The 20,236-nt window shown below is 27.5% G+C and overlaps 2 protein-coding genes across 2 annotated transcripts; both read left to right on the forward strand.

The window, feature by feature from the left end:
• Positions 1–106: 106 nt before the first annotated feature.
• On the forward strand, positions 107–6,347 carry LOC122507807. The gene is made up of 6 exons (XM_043620724.1): positions 107–370; positions 676–952; positions 1,028–1,314; positions 3,093–3,254; positions 3,340–3,505; positions 3,662–6,347. The coding sequence occupies exons 1-6, from the start codon at positions 213–215 to the stop codon at positions 6,317–6,319; spliced, it is 3,708 nt and encodes a 1,235-aa protein (XP_043476659.1). The 5' UTR covers positions 107–212; the 3' UTR covers positions 6,320–6,347.
• Positions 6,348–8,478: 2,131 nt separating this feature from the next.
• Positions 8,479–19,006, forward strand: LOC122507809 (DNA-directed RNA polymerase II subunit RPB2). Its single transcript, XM_043620726.1, has 8 exons — positions 8,479–8,609; positions 9,187–9,600; positions 9,716–9,870; positions 12,214–12,372; positions 12,598–14,496; positions 17,552–17,894; positions 18,038–18,296; positions 18,392–19,006. Exons 1-8 carry the CDS (start codon positions 8,591–8,593, stop codon positions 18,675–18,677), a joined length of 3,534 nt encoding a protein of 1,177 aa, XP_043476661.1. The 5' UTR covers positions 8,479–8,590; the 3' UTR covers positions 18,678–19,006.
• The last annotated feature ends 1,230 nt before the right edge of the window (positions 19,007–20,236 follow it).

Below are 20,236 nucleotides of genomic sequence, written 5' to 3' on the forward strand. Positions count from 1 at the left end.
AATAAACGTTCAAGATGGCTGGTTGTTTTTAGGTTATCTCTCCTCTGCTTTTCTCATTGTCGGTAAAACAGAATTTTAGAATGTAGTTTCGAAAACTGTCGTCAGAGGTTTAGTGTTGTTTTTTCGTTAGTAAACAAAACAAGTTTAAAAGATTTTAAAATGCTTGTGATATTTGTGATGATTTAAAAGCGTTTTAATAAAATAAATGCAAAATGGGTGTTAAAGACTTGTGGAATATTATTTCACCGTCTTGCGATAGAAAGCCATTATATGAACTTCAGGGAAAAGTCGTTGCAATTGATTTAAGTGGTTGGGTTGTTGATTCTCAAACTATTGTTGACAATGTTATTCAACCGAAAATGCACCTTAGGTAAGTTACATTTTTATCTATTTATTGTTAGGGGATTTTGAGAGTATTCTAGTTTGATAATTTTTTAGACATAAATAGTCAATTTGCAAAAATTTGCGCACGAAACCGGCATTTTACTGACATAACCTCACTTTGAAATTTGTTTTTGTTTACTGAATTCAGAACAATAGCTACACTTTTACAGAAGGCTTTAATCGTAAAATAAAAATTTCGTATTTTACAATGAAAGTACTTTCATTTAAAAAATTAATTTTAAGACAAGTTTTCGTTGTAGTAATCAAAATGTTGGACTCTTTTTTCCACAGGAATCTCTTTTTCCGAACTGCCTTTTTGCTGATGAATGATGTGTATCCTGTTTTTGTATTAGAAGGAACAGCGCCCAGTTTAAAACATAAAACATTAGCAAAGAGAAATGAAATTCGAAATGGTCCTACACAGAAAAAATCGAACAGAAAAGGTGGACGAGGTAATTTTAATAAAATTCTCAAAGAGTGCGAAAGTATGCTAAAATATATGGGAATATCGTGTATTCGTGGACAAGGCGAAGCTGAAGCGATGTGTGCCTTACTAAATGCAGAAGGGGTAAAATACATTCTTTATTTTGTCACAAAACTGCATTGAAATTTAAATATTTTCTAATTATTTTTTTAATTAAAGCTTGTAGACGGTTGTATTAGTCAAGACAGCGATTGTTTTCTCTATGGAGCAAAAGTTGTTTATAGAAATTTTTGCACAAGTGCTCAAGGAAAAGGTGGAGCTACTGGTGGATCTATTGACGAGTATTCTATTGAAAAAATCCAACGACTTTTCGATCTAGGAAGAAATAAAATGATAGCACTGGCTCTACTTTGTGGCTGTGATTACGATGATGGAATAAATGGCGTTGGCAAGGAAGCGGCTCTCAAACTGTTTAAAGTTGTAAACGAAACTAATATAATAGAAAGGTAAATGGAATATAACTGTTTACTGTTATTTATTTACATTTCGTATTTTATTATTTATTTATTTATTTGAAAAATATACGGGCAATGCCCTTTCGTACAGAGTACTAATTACAGGAAATAGCATACAAAATTAAACGGCTGCCTTATTGTTATGAATATCAAGAATTTCACATATTTGGAAAAAAAAGTTTACTTCTCAATCCTCTCACATTTCGATAATAAATTGAAACAGTTGTGAGTCAGCTATTATTTTTTAAATTAAAAAATTTAATATTTTCAAGAATAAACATCAATTTTTTAATGATTACAGATTTAAAATTTAAAGAATTCATTTATTAAGTACATAATATTAAATATATGGGACAGGGAAAGTTAAAAGGGACCTACGGTCCGAAAAAATCAGTTTTTTTGATTTAGTGATTCTTATAGAAAAAACTTGTGTCTATCAGAATCACTAAATAATTAAACAATTGATTTTTTCGAACCGTAGGTCTCTTCTAACTTTCCCTGTCACTTACATATATATATTTTATTTATTCAAAAATATTAATAAAATTTTTTGCAAGATTTTCCTTTTTCTCATAAATAATAAAATTCTTCACAAGAATTCAATTATTCTCAATACAAATTTAATAAAATTTCTCGAAAGAACAGGTAAAATTATTTTTAAAAATATTAATTAAATTCGATTATTTCAAGAATTTTAATATACAGTAGGATCTTTGAATAGTGCAGTTCTGAACAGTGCAGTCATTAGTGAGTTGAGTAGACAAGGGGTTTCGGGGGGTAAAGGGAAAGGGAATCTGTGACGTCAAATACAGTGCCGTCGCTCATTGGATTATTTAGTATCATTTAGTGGTGCCCGGTATTTAGTAGTGGAGGACCCTTAATTTTCTTGACACGGACCTGAATGTTTTAGTTTTTGCGCTTCGAACAGTGCACAATATTCCCGACGACTGCACTATTGAAAGATCCTACTGTAAATTCAATTATTTTCAAGAATTTTGATGAAATTCTTTTAAAAAAAACATTATTTTCAAAATTTTTAATATAATTCCTTCGAAAAATTCAATTATTTTCAAAAATTCAGATAAAATTCTTCGAAACAATTTAATTGTTTTTATGAATTTTAAAATCTTCCATAAGAATTCAATTATTTTCATAAATAAGAAAATTCTTCGCAAGAATTACAATTAACAATAAATACGATTATTTTAAAAACTTAATAGAAATTCTTCATAAAATTCAATTGAATTCAAAATTTTCAGTAAAAAATATTTAAAAAAAACTTTATTATTTTCAAGAATGTTGAAATAAATTCTTCAAAACTATTCAATTATTTAAAAGAATTTAAATAAAATTTGAATAAAAAGAATTGAATTTTTGCAAAATTTAAAAAAATAATTGGATTTTTGAGAAGAATTTGATTAAAATTGTATTTAAAAATATTGAATTCCTGTTTATTTGAAAATGGAATTGAAAATAAGTGAAATTCTGATAAATATTTTATTGTTTAAATAAAAATAATTGAATTTTTTACGAAGATTTTTATTATTTATAAAATGACTAAAGAATTTTATTACCATTATTGTAAATAATTGAATTCGTCATAAAATTCAATTATTTTTTAATTTTTTGATAAATACTTTACATGAATTCAATGATTTCTAGTACATTAATTGAAAAATTTAAAATATTTAAAAAGTTAGTAAACAAAAAAGCAAACAGCAACGTTTATCAATATAGATAGATTTTCTTAATCGAGTTTTTTTTCGCAGAATGAAGAGTTGGAAAACTGATTATTTATTTACAAGAATGGAAACTGAATTGGCAAATCCGAATATATGTACAACATGTGGGCATAATGGAAAAATGAGATCACATCTTAAGTCCGGATGTGGCGACTGTGGAACTTTGACAAAATGCAATGATGGTTATAAGTAATTATATCCCAATTTATGAAAATTAATCAAAAAATTTGTAAATTTCGTAGAGAAAATTAATGATTTTCTTTTCGAATTTCAGAGAGAAGAGAGTTTTAATTTCGAATGAACTCTCAATAAGGAAGAAAACCCTTCTTGTTGACAACTTTCCAAGTGAAGAACTAATTAACGAATTTTTGCAACATAAAGATACAGTGCCTACAAATCTAAATATGAAGTGGAAAATACCCGATGTTCACAAATTTGTAGTAAGTCGATTTTTCTCCTTATTTCACTAATATTCACTAATTCGTTAATTATCAAATTTTCATTTCTCTTTAATTACATTTTTCATTAAAATTAATTTTATTATAATTTATTTAATTAAAAGTCTTATCTAAATTAAAATTTATATGTAATTACAGACATTTATGGAAATGTACGTACTCTGGGAACCAGAATACGCCTACGCGAAAATTCTACCTTTATTGACGCGTTGGCAGGTGCGAAATCTAGCAGAAATACCCGACGATAAACGTTTAACAATGCGAAATTTATTAATTCCTGAGAGAATAAAGAAACCGCGTAATATTAAGGGAATAGCGACTTACGAAATTGTGTGGGAAGACAAGGAAGGTATTTTTAAAGGAATGACATTGCCTTCCACTTCTGATAATGAGGATGACACTCCAGAAGATGTTCCAGCAACACCCGCAGAACTTGCAACTCTAGAACCGCAGAATTTATTTCAAAAATGTTATCCACAATTGGTCGAGGATTTTGAAAGTGCAAAATTAGCGAAGAAGAAGAAACCAGCAAAACCAAGAGCGAAGAAAGTTAAAGCCACTGAAGATGCAACAGGAGAGAAAGCAGAAGAGAAGAAAAAAGCACAAAGACGTCCTAGAAAACCAAAAGCAACTGAAGTTGCAAAGAACAGAAAAATGGATGAATTTATGAAAGCAAACATTCAAGAACTTGAAGATTCTTTCGACGCATTGACTATCACTCCAAAACGAAAGAAAAAGAGTCACGATGCCGTTGAGTGTGAAATAAAATCCCAGCTGAATAATAGTAAAATTAATAGTCCCCCATTGACTATTGATCTGGATGCCGAACGATTAAATCGAATCTTAAACGGCTCACTGTTGAGAATGTTCAATGAACTCACACCCGAAGATTTTCCCAGTGAACCTGAAGATGGAAATATGTCAGTACAAATTTGCGATAATTCACAAATAATGGATGTTAGTATTCCGAGAAACCAAAATACTGTCACTTTCGAATCGGAATTAGATACTTTTGAATCAGAGTTAAATACTTATGAACCTGAGTTTAATACTTTTGAACCAGAGTTAAATACTTTTGATTCAGAGTTAAATACTTTTGAACCAGAATTAGATTTGAAACCCAAAATAGATTTAGAACCCAAACTAGATTTGAAGCCACAATTCGATTCAGAGCCCAAATTAAATTTAAAATCCGAATTAAAGTCTGAAATCGTCTCTGAAAATTCTACCGTTACATCAAAACTGGTCCTACATTCAAAAATGGAAGAAACGTCCCAAAATTCAATTTCTGTCAATACAATGAACGAATCAAAAAATATGGATTGCACTCTAAAACAAATTATAGATTCCCACAAGAATGTCGCAGATTCTAAGAAGAAACCATTCACTCTCATCAAATCACCAAATGTATTCGCTGTCAAAAAGCCAAAAAAGAAATTCGATGCGATTAATTTTACTTTCGAGAAGGAAAATTCTCCGGAACCTAAAATGAATTACAAGATTTCTGACGATTGTCTCAAAAGATCTGCGTTAATTTCCAATTTATTGAACAACAAGTCTTGCGATCAAGATGATTCTATGGAGAAATTTGAACGTCTTAATGCTTCGTTGGAACGTTACTTATTTGGTCAGAAACTATTTAAGGATAGTGAAAATCAGGAAAATTTGGTTGATGATAAGACTACTGTTCGAGATTTACCTGAAGCTACAACATCGGAGCAAAAAGATTCAAAAATCCTTCACGAGAATGTTTTAAAAACGATAAATCGGAAAGATTGTGAAAAAAATAGAATTCGGTCACATTTTTCTCTGGAACGTTCTCTACATGTTCAGAATCTAATTAGGGACATTAAGGATACTGTTACTTGTACAAAAGACATTGGAAGTGATGCTGTTCTCAAAAAATCAAGAAAAAAGGATATTGCGGATGATATTGATTCTCTTAATTCATCTTTTGAACATCTTCGGTTTGCCGAGAGGTCAATTGTAAATTTTCAAACCAATGAAATTGAAAATAGGGAACAAAGTGAAGTTTTCAATTTATCTGATTTCGAACCCAAGGAAAAGAAATTATCGGATGACACAAATGATGATAATTCATTATTAGAACTTCTACTAATTGCTCAACAATCGGAGGATAATATTAATAGCTCTGAAATTTCTGTGCATAAAAATTGTGAAAAATATGAAACAACTTCAGTGTTGAAAACTGATAATTTTAATAACGAAAATAGTGAAGATATTGAAGGTATTGAAGAAACAGTCAGACGAAATTCCAAGCATGAAGACGACGATAATCAAATTGTAAATCATCGTTACAGGAAAAAAGAGAGTATTCGCAAATATTCACAAATTTACAAATCCATTCACAATGCAAATGAAGAAATTGTCACTCAAAGTACAAATCAAATGGAAACGGAAAACATTAAAGAAACTGATGACAAAATTGAGAGAATAATTCCAGACGAAATAGAATATACAGATGAATCTGATATGTTCGATTTTTCAAGTGAATGTTCAATGAATTTGGAAAGTCCCCAAATGAAATTAGTCAAAGAAGAGGAAATTCGAAAATCAATTCGAAAATCAACACTAGAAAAACTTAAAATGACTGACAAGGATGAATCAATTGATGAATTTGATCTTTTAATTTCCAACTGTAAACCCCTTCATGAAAGATTGGTTGATCTGGGAAAAGAGGAAATTGCACGGACTTCAACGCCAGATATCGTTGTAACGCCTGGAAAGAAATTTAGTTTTGGCATTGATGATCTTATGAATGATACTGATTTGTAAGTTTTATAAATGCTAGTCAAAAAATTTTTTTGAATTGTTTTTTTATTTATTTTGTGGTTTATTAAATTATTAATTTTATGGTCAAACTATAGAATTGATAATTCGTTTGAAATTGTATTTAATTGATGGATTTCGTTTAGAATTATTTGTTTTAGAATTTGGAAATTTTTATAATTGAAATTTTAATTCTTCGATGTAATTTTCCATTAGATTTATCGATTTCAGAAGGAGTAGAGTGTCAGATCGTCTTTCTTTGGTTCTTTCCAGATCGCAAGTTTCTTCTTCTTTTGACATTTCTTCTTTACATTTTGATCTCCGTTGAATTTCTTCTTTAGCTTTACACAAAATATCTTTTTCTAAAAATAGTGATTGATTCATTAAGGCAACGTCTATCGTTTGTTGTTCATTTTTTAATTTATATATTTTTCCCTGAGGTTGATAATTTTTGACTAAATTTTGTATTCTTTGAAATTTTTTCTTCAATTCTGCGAAGGAATTTTTATTCTGAATATTCGATTCCATATGGATTTTTAATTTCCCCGTTACATTTTCAGAAATTTTTCTTAATTCTTTTGTATTGTTATTTTTATCATTCAATTTTCTCATTAAGAGATTAGAAATTGAAATTTTTTCGTCACAAACATGATTATTTTGATTTATTTCTAATCTTTCATTGCTGGCATTTATTTTCAATTTTTCTCCATTTTTATCTGTTTCTGTTGTCATTAATTTATTGATTTCAAATGTTTCTTCTTTTTCAATTAATTCAAATTTTTCGGCTCTTTCTCGAAGCAATTTTGCATTGTGATATAATTCAATTAACTGTTGAGTACACTTACTCGAATAATTTTTTTCGCATTTTCTTACTTTTTTCTGCTTTGACACTTTTAAAACTTCCTCTCTTACCTAGATCAAAATTAATCTAAAAGTAATTTTCACAATTCCAGAAGACAATTAATTAATTTTATTTGTACTGGAAAATAGTTAATTAATTCATTAAATGATTTGATAATTAATTTCATTACTTTAAATTTAATTAACTAATTAATTAATCTAAATACTTGAAATTAATTAATTATTCGATTAATTAATTTAGTTACTTAAAATTAATAATAATATTTATAATTCTAGAATGCAATTAATTAATAAATTAACTGATTAATTAATTTGATAATTAATTTTATTATATACTTGAATTTAATTAACTATTTAATTAATTATTCGATTAATTATTTTAGTTATACTGAAAATTAATAATTTTCATAATTCTAGAATGCAATTAATTAATTAACTGATTAATTAATTTAAATACTTATAACTAATTAATTATTTTATTGATTAATTTAATTACTTGAAACCTGATTAATTATCTAATTAATTAATTTAATTACTTGAAATTAATTAATTAACTGATTAATTAATTTAATTACTTGGAATTCATTAATTATCGGATTAATTAATTTAATTACTTGAAATTAATGAATTATCGGATTAATTAATTTAATTACTTGAAATTAATGAATTAACGATCTCGTTACCTCTTGTGGAATCCGATCCCAATCTTTTTTTAAATTTAAATGTTCATGTCTTCTTGAATTTGAACAAATTTTTTGTAACAATGATTTATTGGAAAATTTCATCGTAAGATCATTTTGCAATATTTTCTCTAATTTATTCTTAGAAATTTTAATTATATTAAATGGCACTTCCGATTCTTTAACTTTTCCCCCTAAATACCGATTGTGTTTACTTAAAGATTCTTCATTGTCTTTTGTACAATTTGAAATAGTAAAATTTGTAGATATTTTGGCATTTGAACAGGTGTACATCGTTTTAGTGTAGAAAACTTCTTTTTTATTTTTATTAAAAAATTATTAAAATAAATCACCTAATAAACAAATTCGTAAAAGAATATGAATTTTATATAAGATAGAAAATTTTTTTTACGAATTTCTACGTTGTAAATTAATATTAGGTAGAATGTAAGATATAGGTAGTACTGAGATTTATTTAAAGAATAAATTTTATTATCATATAATTAGCATTATTATTGAAAATTTTTTTTTCCTTTAACATTTTCTTTTTGAATTTTGGCGCTCTTTGACTTTGCTTGCGCGTCACGCTTAGCGCGCATGCGTAAAGAAAGAAGCACCGCCATCTTGTATAATAATAATAGGATAATAGTAATTGTGAAAACAGTTGTGTTTTGCGTACTGTTGATAAAATTACTGAATTTAATAGTTTATATATTGTTTTAATAAATAATTCACAATGTACGAGGAAGAGGAGGGTAAGTTTTATCAAAATTATTCATAATTTAGTTATTTTCTGTAGTAGTTACAGTGCTTTTTTTGATTAAGCGAAACTTAACCTATAAACCATCGCGTTTCATTTTTGCAATTTTTCATCGATTAATTCTAATTTTATACGAATATTAACTATTCAAAACGTTAAGCAATGGTTTAAAATATCAATTCAACTGTATTTTCAACACATTAGGGTGACATTTAAAAATATTATTTTCATGCCGACAAAACGTTACAAGTTTTAATGCGGTGTTTTTTTAAGTACTTGCCTCATTCTTTAATTAACATTTCTTAAAAAATTTGGTCTTCTTGAACGTTATTTGTGTTTTACTCTTATATTTAAATTATTTAACCCTTTCTATATGGTATACTTTTAATTTATAATAATTTATAACTTGTAGCAACTTGAAGAGTTGTGACGTTTATTACATGACATCTCAACAGAAAGTTAGATTGTTTCTTGTTTCTACAATTACCATTCAATTGTCTCATGCAAATAATGACTATTATGTTATTGTTACATTATTATTTCTTACATGTAAAAAAAATTTCTTTCTTTAGCAAATGGCGAGCAGGCTGAGGATGAAGAAATCTCCTCTAAACTGTGGCAGGAAGCCTGTTGGATTGTTATTAATGCCTACTTCAACGAGAAAGGTCTTGTACGACAGCAATTGGACAGTTTTGATGAATTTATTGAAATGACAATTCAGAGGATTGTCGAAGATTCACAACAAATAGAACTACAGGCTGAAGCTCAACATAATTCAGGAGAAATTGAAAAATCCGCAGTTCACATATTAAAATTCGAGCAAATTTATTTATCAAAGCCCACTCATTGGGAAAAAGATGGTGCTCCATCACCCATGATGCCTAATGAAGCGAGACTTCGAAATTTAACTTATTCCGCTCCTTTATACGTTGACATTACAAAAAGTGTTACAAAAGATAAGGATTCCAAAGAAGAAGCAGCAACCAGTAAGTTAAAAATAATTTAATAGAAATTTTCGTTGTAATTTAAATACAACAATTTAAATCAAATACAATTTTTGTTGTAAAATTAATAAATAACAATGTTTTCCTTTTTTTAAAGAATCTCAACTTCAAAAGGCATTCATTGGCAAAATGCCTATTATGTTAAGATCAAAGTATTGTTTACTCAACAGTTTGGTGGATCGTGATTTGACTGAATTGAACGAATGTCCTTTGGATCCTGGTGGATATTTTATTATTAACGGATCAGAAAAGGTAAGTGAGAATATTAATCAGATTAATAAATAAAGAAAAGTCATAAAATTTTTTAAACAGCTTTGCCACAGGTCAGGGAATTCAGGGAAAAGTCAGGAATTTTTATTAAAAGTACTGGAATAAATTAAATGTTTAGAATTTATAAGAAAATTCTGAATTTTTGTGTCTTTTTGTTTGCCTCATAAACTATGAAATTACCAAGAATTCTAAAAGAACTTTAAATTTTTTCTATTTCTGTCAATAATTTATTTTAAATAACTTAACTTCATTGAACAACTGACATAAAGTTATTACTTATAAATCATTCAATAAAGTACTTTTTTGAAAAATTTTAATTTCAATTCGGTTGAAATTAGTTTAAAATTTAAAAATTTTAACGCAATTTGAAAGAATTCTATCTTAAAGATAGATCTAAATAAATAATCAAATTCATTCCATAAATTCAATTATTTTCAAGAAGTTAACAAAAATTCTCCTCAACATTTCAATTATCTTTATAAATAGCAAAATTCTTTGCCAAAATTCAATTATATTCAGGAATTTTTATAAAATTCATTGTAAAATTCAATTATTTTCATAAATCAAATTTCATCACAAGAATTTGATTATTTTCAAAAGTAATAAAATTTTTGGCAAAAATTCAATTATTTTCAAAAAAACAAAAAAAAATTGTCAAAATTTCAAATATCTTTATAAGCAAAATTATATAGCAAAATTCTTCGACAAAATTCAATTATTTTCAGGACTTTTAATAAAATTCATTGCAAAATTCAATTATTTTCATAAATAATAAAATTTGTTTATTCATCACAAGAATTCAATTATTTTCGAAAATTTTAATAAAATTCATGTCTAAATTTCAATTATTTTCAAAAATTTTTCTTAATTTAATGACTTTCAATATTCTATTTTAATAATATTTCACAAAAGAATTCAATTATTAAACAAAATTTTTGATAATATTCTACACGAACATTCAATTATTTTCCCAAAAAAATAAAAATTTCAAAGGAATTCAATTATTTAAAATAGAATTTTCATAAATTTTTTCGAAAAAAATTAATTCTTGGAAACTTTTTTATAAACTTCTTCGCAGTAATTCAATTATTTTCATAAATAATACAATTTTTACAGGAATAAAATTATTATTTTCGTAAATGATAAAATTATTTTTATAAATAATAAAACTCATTGCTGAATTTCAATTATTTTTAATACAACTTTAATCGAGTTCCTCGAAAAATGTAATTATTCTTAAAAATGTTATTGAAATTCGCCGAAAGAATTCAATTATTTAAAAATTTTGTTGATAAAATTCTTTATGAGAATTAAATTTGAAGAAACGTTCAATTATTCAATAAATTATCTATGATTGTATTTAAATAGTTGAATTCTCTTACAATTTTCTAATAAAAATTGATTTAAATATTAACTTCAGTTAAAGTTTTAGATAATAATTTAATTTTTGAGAACTTACTAATAATTGCAATTCTGAAAAATAATTGAATTTTGTAAAGGTTTCAAATTAAAATCTTTGAAAATCTGAATTTTTCATAATTTTGATTAAAAATTCCATGAAACTAATTTTTTTCAAAAAGCTTAATCGATATTTTTTTAAAATTACTTCAACTTTTTATTTTCTAATGTATATTTAATTGAAGAATTTGCGAATATTCGAAATTTCGTAAAATTGAATTGTAAATAAATGAATTTGAAAATTCTCAAAAGAACTTTATCAAAAATTATTTTTAAAAATAATTGATTTAAATAAAAATTTTATTTAAAAATTGTAGAAAATATTAATTGAATTGAAATGATGAAAATAATTTTGAAGAAGTTACAGTATCAATATTCTTATAGTATAAAATAATGATTTTATCAGTCGATCATTTTTAATTATTTATAAAAAATGAAGATATCGATTGCTCCGAGTCGAAGACTCGGAGTGATCGATATCTTCATGTTTTATAATATATAATATATTCTTATAAGTTATTGAATTTCAAAAGGTTTGAATTAGAAATTTTGAAAATCTAAGTTCCCATGGAAAAAAAATAATGATTAAATATTTATTTAAAAATGAAGTTATTCGTGTTTTTGAAAAATTTTACAATTATGGAAATTCGTAAGTGAATGTAATAGAACATTTTTTTGAGTATCTAATAATTTTTAGAGTGAATCAGAATATTCTTTAGGGTCAGGAAAAAAGTTGAAATTTTGTCTGGAAATCAGGGAAAAACAAAACAAATTTTTGTGGCAACCCTGTTAAATTTATTTTTTTTGAAGAGTGACCAGTAATTTAATAAACCACAAATAATTGCAAGAAAACTGTTTATTTTCTAGGTTCTTATTGCACAAGAGAAAATGGCAACAAACACAGTTTATGTATTTAGTATGAAAGACGGAAAATATGCTTACAAAGCTGAAATTCGTTCTTGCTTGGAACACAGTTCCCGACCAACATCTACCCTTTGGATTAATTTGATGGCAAAGAGCGCTACGGTAAGTTAAACATTTATTTGAAAAAATTATTTTCTTTTGAAAAATACAAGGTCCTGGCACATAGTTGCTACAGGTCGGGGAATTTTTTTTAAAAGTGCTAGAAAAAATTTTACAATTAAAGAAATCCGTGGACGCTGAGCATTGAAAACAATTTTTTGTGTTAAATCATAAAGAACAAGACAATTGTTTTTTTAAGTTAATATTAATAATTTTTTGTTATTTCAGAGCATCAAAAAATCAACAATTGGACAGCGAATAATAGCAATCATTCCCTACATCAAACAGGAAATTCCCGTGATGATTGTATTCCGTGCCTTTGCTTTCGTAGCCGATCGTGATATTTTAGAACACATTATTTACGATTTCGATGATCCAGAAATGATGGAAATGGTAAAACCATCTCTCGACGAGGCATTCTCGATTCAAGAGCAAAATGTCGCTTTAGATTTCATAGGCGCTCGAGGTGCAAAAGCCGGTGTGAAAAAAGATAATCGTATTAAATACGCAAGAGAAATTCTTCAAAAAGAAATGTTACCTCACGTTGGTGTCAGTGATTTTTGCGAAACAAAAAAAGTTTACTTCCTTGGTTACATGGTTCACAGACTTCTATCAGCCGCTCTTGGTAGACGTGAACTCGACGATCGTGATCACTACGGTAATAAACGTCTAGATCTCGCAGGTCCCTTACTTGCACTTTTATTCCGAGGTTTATTTAAAAATCTCATGAAGGAAGTTCGAATGTACGCACAAAAGTTCATTGACAGAGGAAAAGATTTTAATCTCGAGCTGGCTATCAAGACTAAAACAATAACGGACGGTTTGAGATATTCATTGGCCACTGGAAATTGGGGAGATCAGAAGAAGGCCCATTTGGCGAGAGCCGGTGTCTCTCAGGTGTTGAATAGATTGACATTCGCTTCGACATTGTCTCACTTGAGAAGAGTGAACTCGCCGATTGGGCGTGATGGTAAATTGGCGAAACCACGTCAGCTTCACAATACCCTGTGGGGAATGTTGTGTCCCGCTGAGACTCCAGAAGGTGCCGCCGTCGGTCTTGTCAAGAATTTAGCTTTGATGGCCTATATTAGTGTCGGCTCGCAACCTTCACCGATCTTGGAGTTCTTGGAGGAGTGGTCCATGGAGAACTTGGAGGAAATTGCGTCGAGTGCCATTGCCGATGCGACGAAAATTTTCGTAAATGGCTGTTGGGTTGGTATACATCGAGATCCGGATCATTTGATGGCTACGCTGAGAAAATTGAGAAGAGAGATGGACGTCATTGTGTCTGAGGTTTCGATGATTAGAGACATCAGGGACAGGGAGATTCGAATTTACACGGATGCGGGGAGAATTTGTCGACCTCTGTTAATTGTGAATGGACAGAATCTTGTGTTGAGACAGTCGCACATTAAGATGTTGAAGGAGAAGGAGTATGACGGTTGGCAAGCGTTGGTGTTGAGTGGTGTTGTTGAGTATATCGATACACTGGAGGAAGAGACTGTGATGATTGCAATGTCGCCTGATGATCTGAGACAGGAAAAGGAATATGCCTACTGTACGACGTATACGCATTGTGAAATTCATCCGGCGATGATTCTTGGTGTTTGCGCTTCGATCATTCCATTCCCTGATCACAATCAAAGTCCGAGAAATACTTATCAAAGTGCTATGGGTAAACAGGCCATGGGTGTTTATATTACGAATTTCCACGTGCGGATGGACACTTTGGCTCACGTTTTGTATTATCCACATAAGCCGCTTGTCACGACACGATCTATGGAGTATCTTAGGTTCAGAGAACTTCCGGCTGGAATCAACAGTATTGTTGCTATTTTGTGTTATACGGGGTACAATCAAGAGGACAGTGTCATCCTGAACGCCAGTGCTGTCGAGAGAGGATTTTTCAGATCCGTTTTCTATCGGTCTTATAAGGATTCCGAGTCGAAACGAATGGACAATCAGGAGGAGCAGTTCGAGAAGCCAACACGACAATCGTGCCAAGGAATGCGAAATGCAATTTATGACAAATTGGATGATGATGGTATAATTGCGCCTGGTATTCGTGTCTCTGGTGATGATGTCGTCATTGGAAAGACGATAACTTTGCCTGAAACTGATGACGAGGTGAGAAAAATTTCTATTTGTTGATTGCTGTAAATTGCTTTATTATTGCAGGGTTGCCACGCAACCTAGAAACCTGGAAATGTCAGGGAATTTTATAAACCTTGACAAACCTGAAAAAATCAGGGAAATTTGATCGAAATCCTGGAAAATTATTGTTTTTTTAATTTATCGTGCTTATTCTTGAAATCTAATTTTTCTTAAATATTTTTAAATTAATTCAATTTTAAAAAAGTTGCGTTTACAATTTTTCTTCGCAATATTTCAATTTTCCAAAAGAATTCCATTATTCAAAAAAAATTTGAATAAAATTCTACGCAAACATTCAATTATTTTCATAGACAATAAAAATTTCACAGGAATTCTATTATTTACAAATTCTTTATAAATTTCTTCGCAATAATTCAATTATTTTCATAAATAATCAAATTTTTTAAAAAGATTTAATTATTTTGATAAATAATTAAAAAATTTATAATTTTTCAATTATTTTCATAGATAATAAAAATGTCACAGAAATTCTACTATTTACAAATTCTTCATAAATTTCTTCGCAATAATTCAATTTTTTCATAAATAATCAAATTTTTTTAAAAAATGCCATAAAAGAGAAGAAAAAATGTTGAATTCTAAAAAAAATCGGTTTTTCGAATTTTTGACTAATTTAGATTTTTTACCAAAGGGTGGAGACTATTAACCCTCACGGGCTCGAGCCGGGTCCCTCGGACCCGGAGGAAAGTTTTTTTGATCTACTTCCGGTTAAAAAAATATTATTGGAAAATCAACTTCACATTAGGCTTGGGGACGTAAAAACACACATTTTTCATCAATATAAACAATTCTTTATTTATAAAATATTCTGAAAAATTACCTTTTAAGTCGAACATACGTAAGGGCTCAAGCCGGGTCCGAGGGACCCGGGCTATGAAAAAAAATTTAAAAATTTGCAATTTTTATGCAATATTGGATTTATTTATGGTATTTTTATCAACAACTGCCATAATAAGTGATAACATATGCTTAATACATCGGTAAATTTAATAGAACAAAAAATAAACATTAAAAAAATCTTGCTTAATAAGTATGTAGTTCGATTTATTCAAAATTACTCATTAAATTTATTAAACAAATTTTAGTTATATCTTGATTACTTTTTAATATTTAAAAATTTTTATGCAATTATATCATTAAAATTGTATTAAATATGGAAAATATGAAGCATTTTGCTATTAAATTTTATTTTTTATTGCATTGAAACATCCGGGTCCCTCGGACCCACCTTGTGCGCGCATTTCAAAAATCGAACTCGAGCCTGTGAGGGTTAAAAAAGTAAAGTGTTTTTGAAGAGCCCAAAAATATTGAAGCTAAATGCCATAAAAGAGAAGGAAAATTGTTGATTTTTAAAAAAATCAGTTTTTCGAATTTTTGATAATTTTTGATAATTTTAGATTTTTTACTAAAGGATGGAGACTATTAAATCAGTAAAGTGTTTTAAAGAGCCCAAAAATATTGAAGCTAAATGTCATAAAAAAAAGAAAAGATTGTTGAATTTTAAAAAAATCTGTTTTTCGAATTTTTGATCATTTTACTAAAGGGTGGAGACTATTAAATAAGTAAAGTGTTTTTGAAGAGCACAAAAATAATAAAGCTAAATCCTAAATGCAATAAAAGAGAAGACAAAATGTTGAATTTTAAAAAAATCGATTTTTCGAATTTTTGACTAATTTAGATTTTTTACCAAAGGGAGAAGACTATTAAATAAGTAAAGTGTTTTTGAAGAGCACAAAAATAATAAAGCTAAATGCAATAAAAGAGAAGATAAAATATTGAATTTTAAGAAATTCGGTTTTTCGAATTTTTGATAATTTTAGATATTTTACCAAAGGTTGCAGATTATTAAATAAGTAAAGTCTTTTTGAAGAGCCCAAAAATAATGAAGCAAAATGCCATAAAAGAGAAGAAAAAATGTTGAATTTTAAAAAAATCGGTTTTTCGAATTTTTGATAATTTTTAATAATTTTAAATTTTTTACCAAAGGTTGGAGACTATTAATTAAGTAAATTGTTTTTGAGGAGCCCAAAAATATTGAAGCTAAATGCCATAAAAGAGAAGAAAAAATGTTGAATTTTAAAAAAATCGGTTTTTCGAATTTTTGATAATTTTTGATAATTTTAAATTTTCCACCAAAGGGTGCAAATTCAATTTAAAATTCCAGTGGAATTTCCTAAAATTTTGACCTGGAAATCATGAAAAAGGTATGGAATTTTAAGTTCGGATTTCTGAAGAAACCCTGATTAGTGACTGACTTTTTGCTTTTGAATCTGCGGATTTTAGTAAAATTTACTAATTTTACTAAGAATTTTTAGAAATATGTAATTAAATTTTAAAAAGGTTTCAAATTATAATCTTTGAATGTTTCAATTTTTTATACTTTTAACTGAAAATTGTGTAGATTTAATTTTTTTAAAAAAGTTTAATAGGACATTTTTAAAGTGATTTGAAGTTCTTATTTTCTAATATATTTTTAATTGAAGAATTTTCTAATAATCGATGGAATTTTGTAAAATTTAATTGTAAGCAAATAGATATGAAAATTCTCAAAGAACTTTTTCAAAAAGTATTAAAAATAATTCATTGAAAGAAGATTTTGAGTTAAAAATTCTGGAAAACAATAATTGAATTGAATTAATGAAAATAATTTTGAAGAAGTTAGAGTAACAATATTCTTATAATTGCTCCGAGTCGAGGACTCGGAGTGATCGATTTCTTCATGTTTTATATAGGAATTTTTTAAGTTGTTTAATTTCAAAAAGGTTTGAATTTGAAATTTTTAAAAATCTTAATTCTTTTGGAAAAATTATAATGAATAATTATTTAATTTTGTAAAATATAAATGTAGTTTTAAAAACCTGGAAAAATTCCGTTTTTTAATCTGGAAAACCTGGAAAAGTCAGGGAATTTGAAATAAACAAAAGCGTGGCAACCCTGAATTTGCTGTAACGAATTTTAAATCTTTTAACTTATGGAAAATTTAATTGTTATTATTCTTTTTTTGCAGTTGGACAGTACGACGAAACGTTTCACGAAGAGAGATGCCTCCACTTTTCTGCGTAATAGTGAAACTGGTATTGTGGATCAAGTGATGTTGACGCTGAACAGCGAAGGATACAAATTTTGTAAAATCAGAGTACGAAGTGTTCGTATTCCACAAATTGGAGATAAGTTTGCCTCACGTCACGGACAGAAAGGAACGTGTGGTATTCAGTACAGACAAGAAGATATGCCCTTCTCCTGCGAGGGACTCACACCTGATATTATCATCAATCCTCACGCTATTCCATCTCGTATGACAATTGGCCATTTGATCGAGTGCATTCAAGGAAAAGTTTCCGCCAATAAAGGTATTTAAAAAAATTCTTTTAATTACATACAAAAATAAAATCAAAAATATTTCCCGTTAATTAAAAAAAATCTAATTTAATTAATAATTAAAATTCATTTCATTATCATTAATAATTAATTGTTAAATTCATTTATTTTTCAGGTGAAATCGGTGACGCTACACCATTCAACGATGCTGTCAACGTACAAAAAATTTCAACACTCTTACAAGAATACGGTTATCAATTGAGAGGAAACGAAGTAATGTATAATGGTCACACTGGAAGAAAGATTAACGCTCAAGTTTTCTTGGGTCCAACTTATTATCAACGTTTGAAGCACATGGTGGACGATAAAATTCACAGCAGAGCAAGAGGTCCAGTTCAGATTTTAGTCAGACAACCCATGGAGGGAAGGGCAAGGTCAGTACTCAGAACTTAATTATTCTCGTTTTTTTAATTTTCAAACCTTTGACATTCTTACCTGTTATAACACAAAATTTTTTCTTTAATTTCAGAGATGGGGGATTACGTTTTGGAGAGATGGAACGTGATTGTCAAATTTCTCACGGAGCAGCACAATTTTTGCGCGAACGTCTTTTTGAAGTTTCGGATCCGTACAGAATTCATGTTTGCAATTTCTGCGGTTTAATTGCCATTGCAAACTTAAGAAACAACACTTTCGAGTGCAGAGGCTGTAAAAACAAGACACAAATATCTCAAGTCAGGCTTCCTTATGCTGCTAAACTTCTTTTCCAAGAATTGATGGCTATGAATATTGCTCCTCGCCTCATGGTTACTTAAAAATAATTTAGTGTAAATTTTCTTTTCTTTTTTTTTTAATCACGGTGATTTTAAAGTGCAAAGAAAATCCCGTTTGTTTTCTGACCATATTTGTATTTATGATACAAGTTTTTCTTTAATGTTTCGCGTGATCAAGACTTTCGATACTCGAATTAAAGATACTTTTTTTATAAGTTGTACTTTCAATTCTTATATGAATCGGCAATAATTAATCGTTGAATGGAAGTTAGTTGAAATTGGTGAGGTGCATATTTAATGAGATATTTTTAATAAGTTAGATTTAATCTATGTAGATTGTAAATCAATAAAACGCAGCGTCTTTATAATAATATTGGATTTTAATCTTTTGTCAATATTAAAAGATTACTTTCCTTGGATAAAATAATTTTTTTAACTGCACATTTAGTGTTTATATTTGTTAAGCAATATTGTATTTGTTTTTTTTCTGAAAATTTTTTTATTTTACAATTGCTTATTTATTTTACACAAATATGTAAGTGAACATGAAATATTTTGTAAACAAATTGAAAATTATACAAAATTGATAAACTTTTATGTCAATAGAGTAAAATTTTCATTTTGGATTTCTTTTTTTAATTTTGTAAATATTGCTTTACAATTGTTTATTTATTGAACATAAATAAACAATTATGAAGCAATGTTCAATAGTTTTATATAGTTTGTATTTTCTTATACTTTTTTTTATATTTTTTTTTATTTCTATTTTGTTTTTTGAAATTTTTTTATGCTTTTTGTAAAATGTGGTGTATTAATTGTGTAATTTTGTTAAACAAATTATGCATAATTTAAAAATTTTCCTACGGTGATGGTTAACAAATTTTTTATTTAATTTTATTTAACTTCGTGGTTTTTTGTGCTTGTAAATCTTTATTTATTCTTTAATTTATATTTTTTTACTTGTAAAATAAGTAATGCTTTTTGCAATATTTTTTTCTTATTTTTAAATCATGCAAAGTTTGTTATTTTGTTAAGCAAATTTAAAATTATTTTCATAATTGTACATTTTTGCTATTTCTATTTGTCTAAATTTTGTAATTTCGCAGATATTTTATATTTTTGTATATTTTATGTGTATTTTTGTTTTTACTTTTTTTGTAGAAGTGGTGTGTAATGCTTTTAAATTTGTTAAACAAATTGAAAGCAATATCTAATTGAAAATTTTTGCTAAATAATACGTTTAATTTAAATTAATTTAATAAATTAATATTAATTAAATTAATTTAATAAATTAATTTTAATTTAAAATTAAATGATAATTAATTTCAATATGAATTTGAATTAAAAGTTTAGAAAAATCTTATATAAATATAATTACGATACGTTTATTTGTTAGCTAATGTTTGAATTTTATAATATTTATATAGTTTCTAAAGAAATTTAAATTAGAAAAATGGACATTAATTAATTGGATATTCTTTTAAATTTGTTAATTTTTTTAAATTTTGTTTATTTATGTATTTTATTATTTTTTTTATAATTGTTAATTGCTCAATTGCGAAATTTGAATTTGAGAAAAAATCAAATTTCGATTAATATCG

This window comes from Leptopilina heterotoma, unplaced genomic scaffold (assembly GCF_015476425.1).
Source record: "Leptopilina heterotoma isolate Lh14 unplaced genomic scaffold, ASM1547642v1 Lhet_51, whole genome shotgun sequence".
NCBI classification, from domain to species: domain Eukaryota; kingdom Metazoa; phylum Arthropoda; class Insecta; order Hymenoptera; family Figitidae; genus Leptopilina; species Leptopilina heterotoma.

Bases quoted from the DNA above. Each gene is read 5' to 3' on its own strand.
- LOC122507807 (XM_043620724.1), top strand. From the start codon at position 213: ATGGGTGTTAAAGACTTGTGGAATATTATTTCACCGTCTTGCGATAGA. The intron at 1,315-3,092 runs GTAAATGGAATA...TTTTTTTCGCAG, and splicing joins GAAACTAATATAATAGAAAG to AATGAAGAGTTGGAAAACTG. The intron at 3,506-3,661 runs GTAAGTCGATTT...ATGTAATTACAG, and splicing joins CCGATGTTCACAAATTTGTA to ACATTTATGGAAATGTACGT.
- LOC122507809 (XM_043620726.1), top strand. The intron at 9,871-12,213 runs GTAAGTGAGAAT...TTTATTTTCTAG, and splicing joins TTATTAACGGATCAGAAAAG to GTTCTTATTGCACAAGAGAA. The intron at 18,297-18,391 runs GTCAGTACTCAG...CTTTAATTTCAG, and splicing joins CCCATGGAGGGAAGGGCAAG to AGATGGGGGATTACGTTTTG.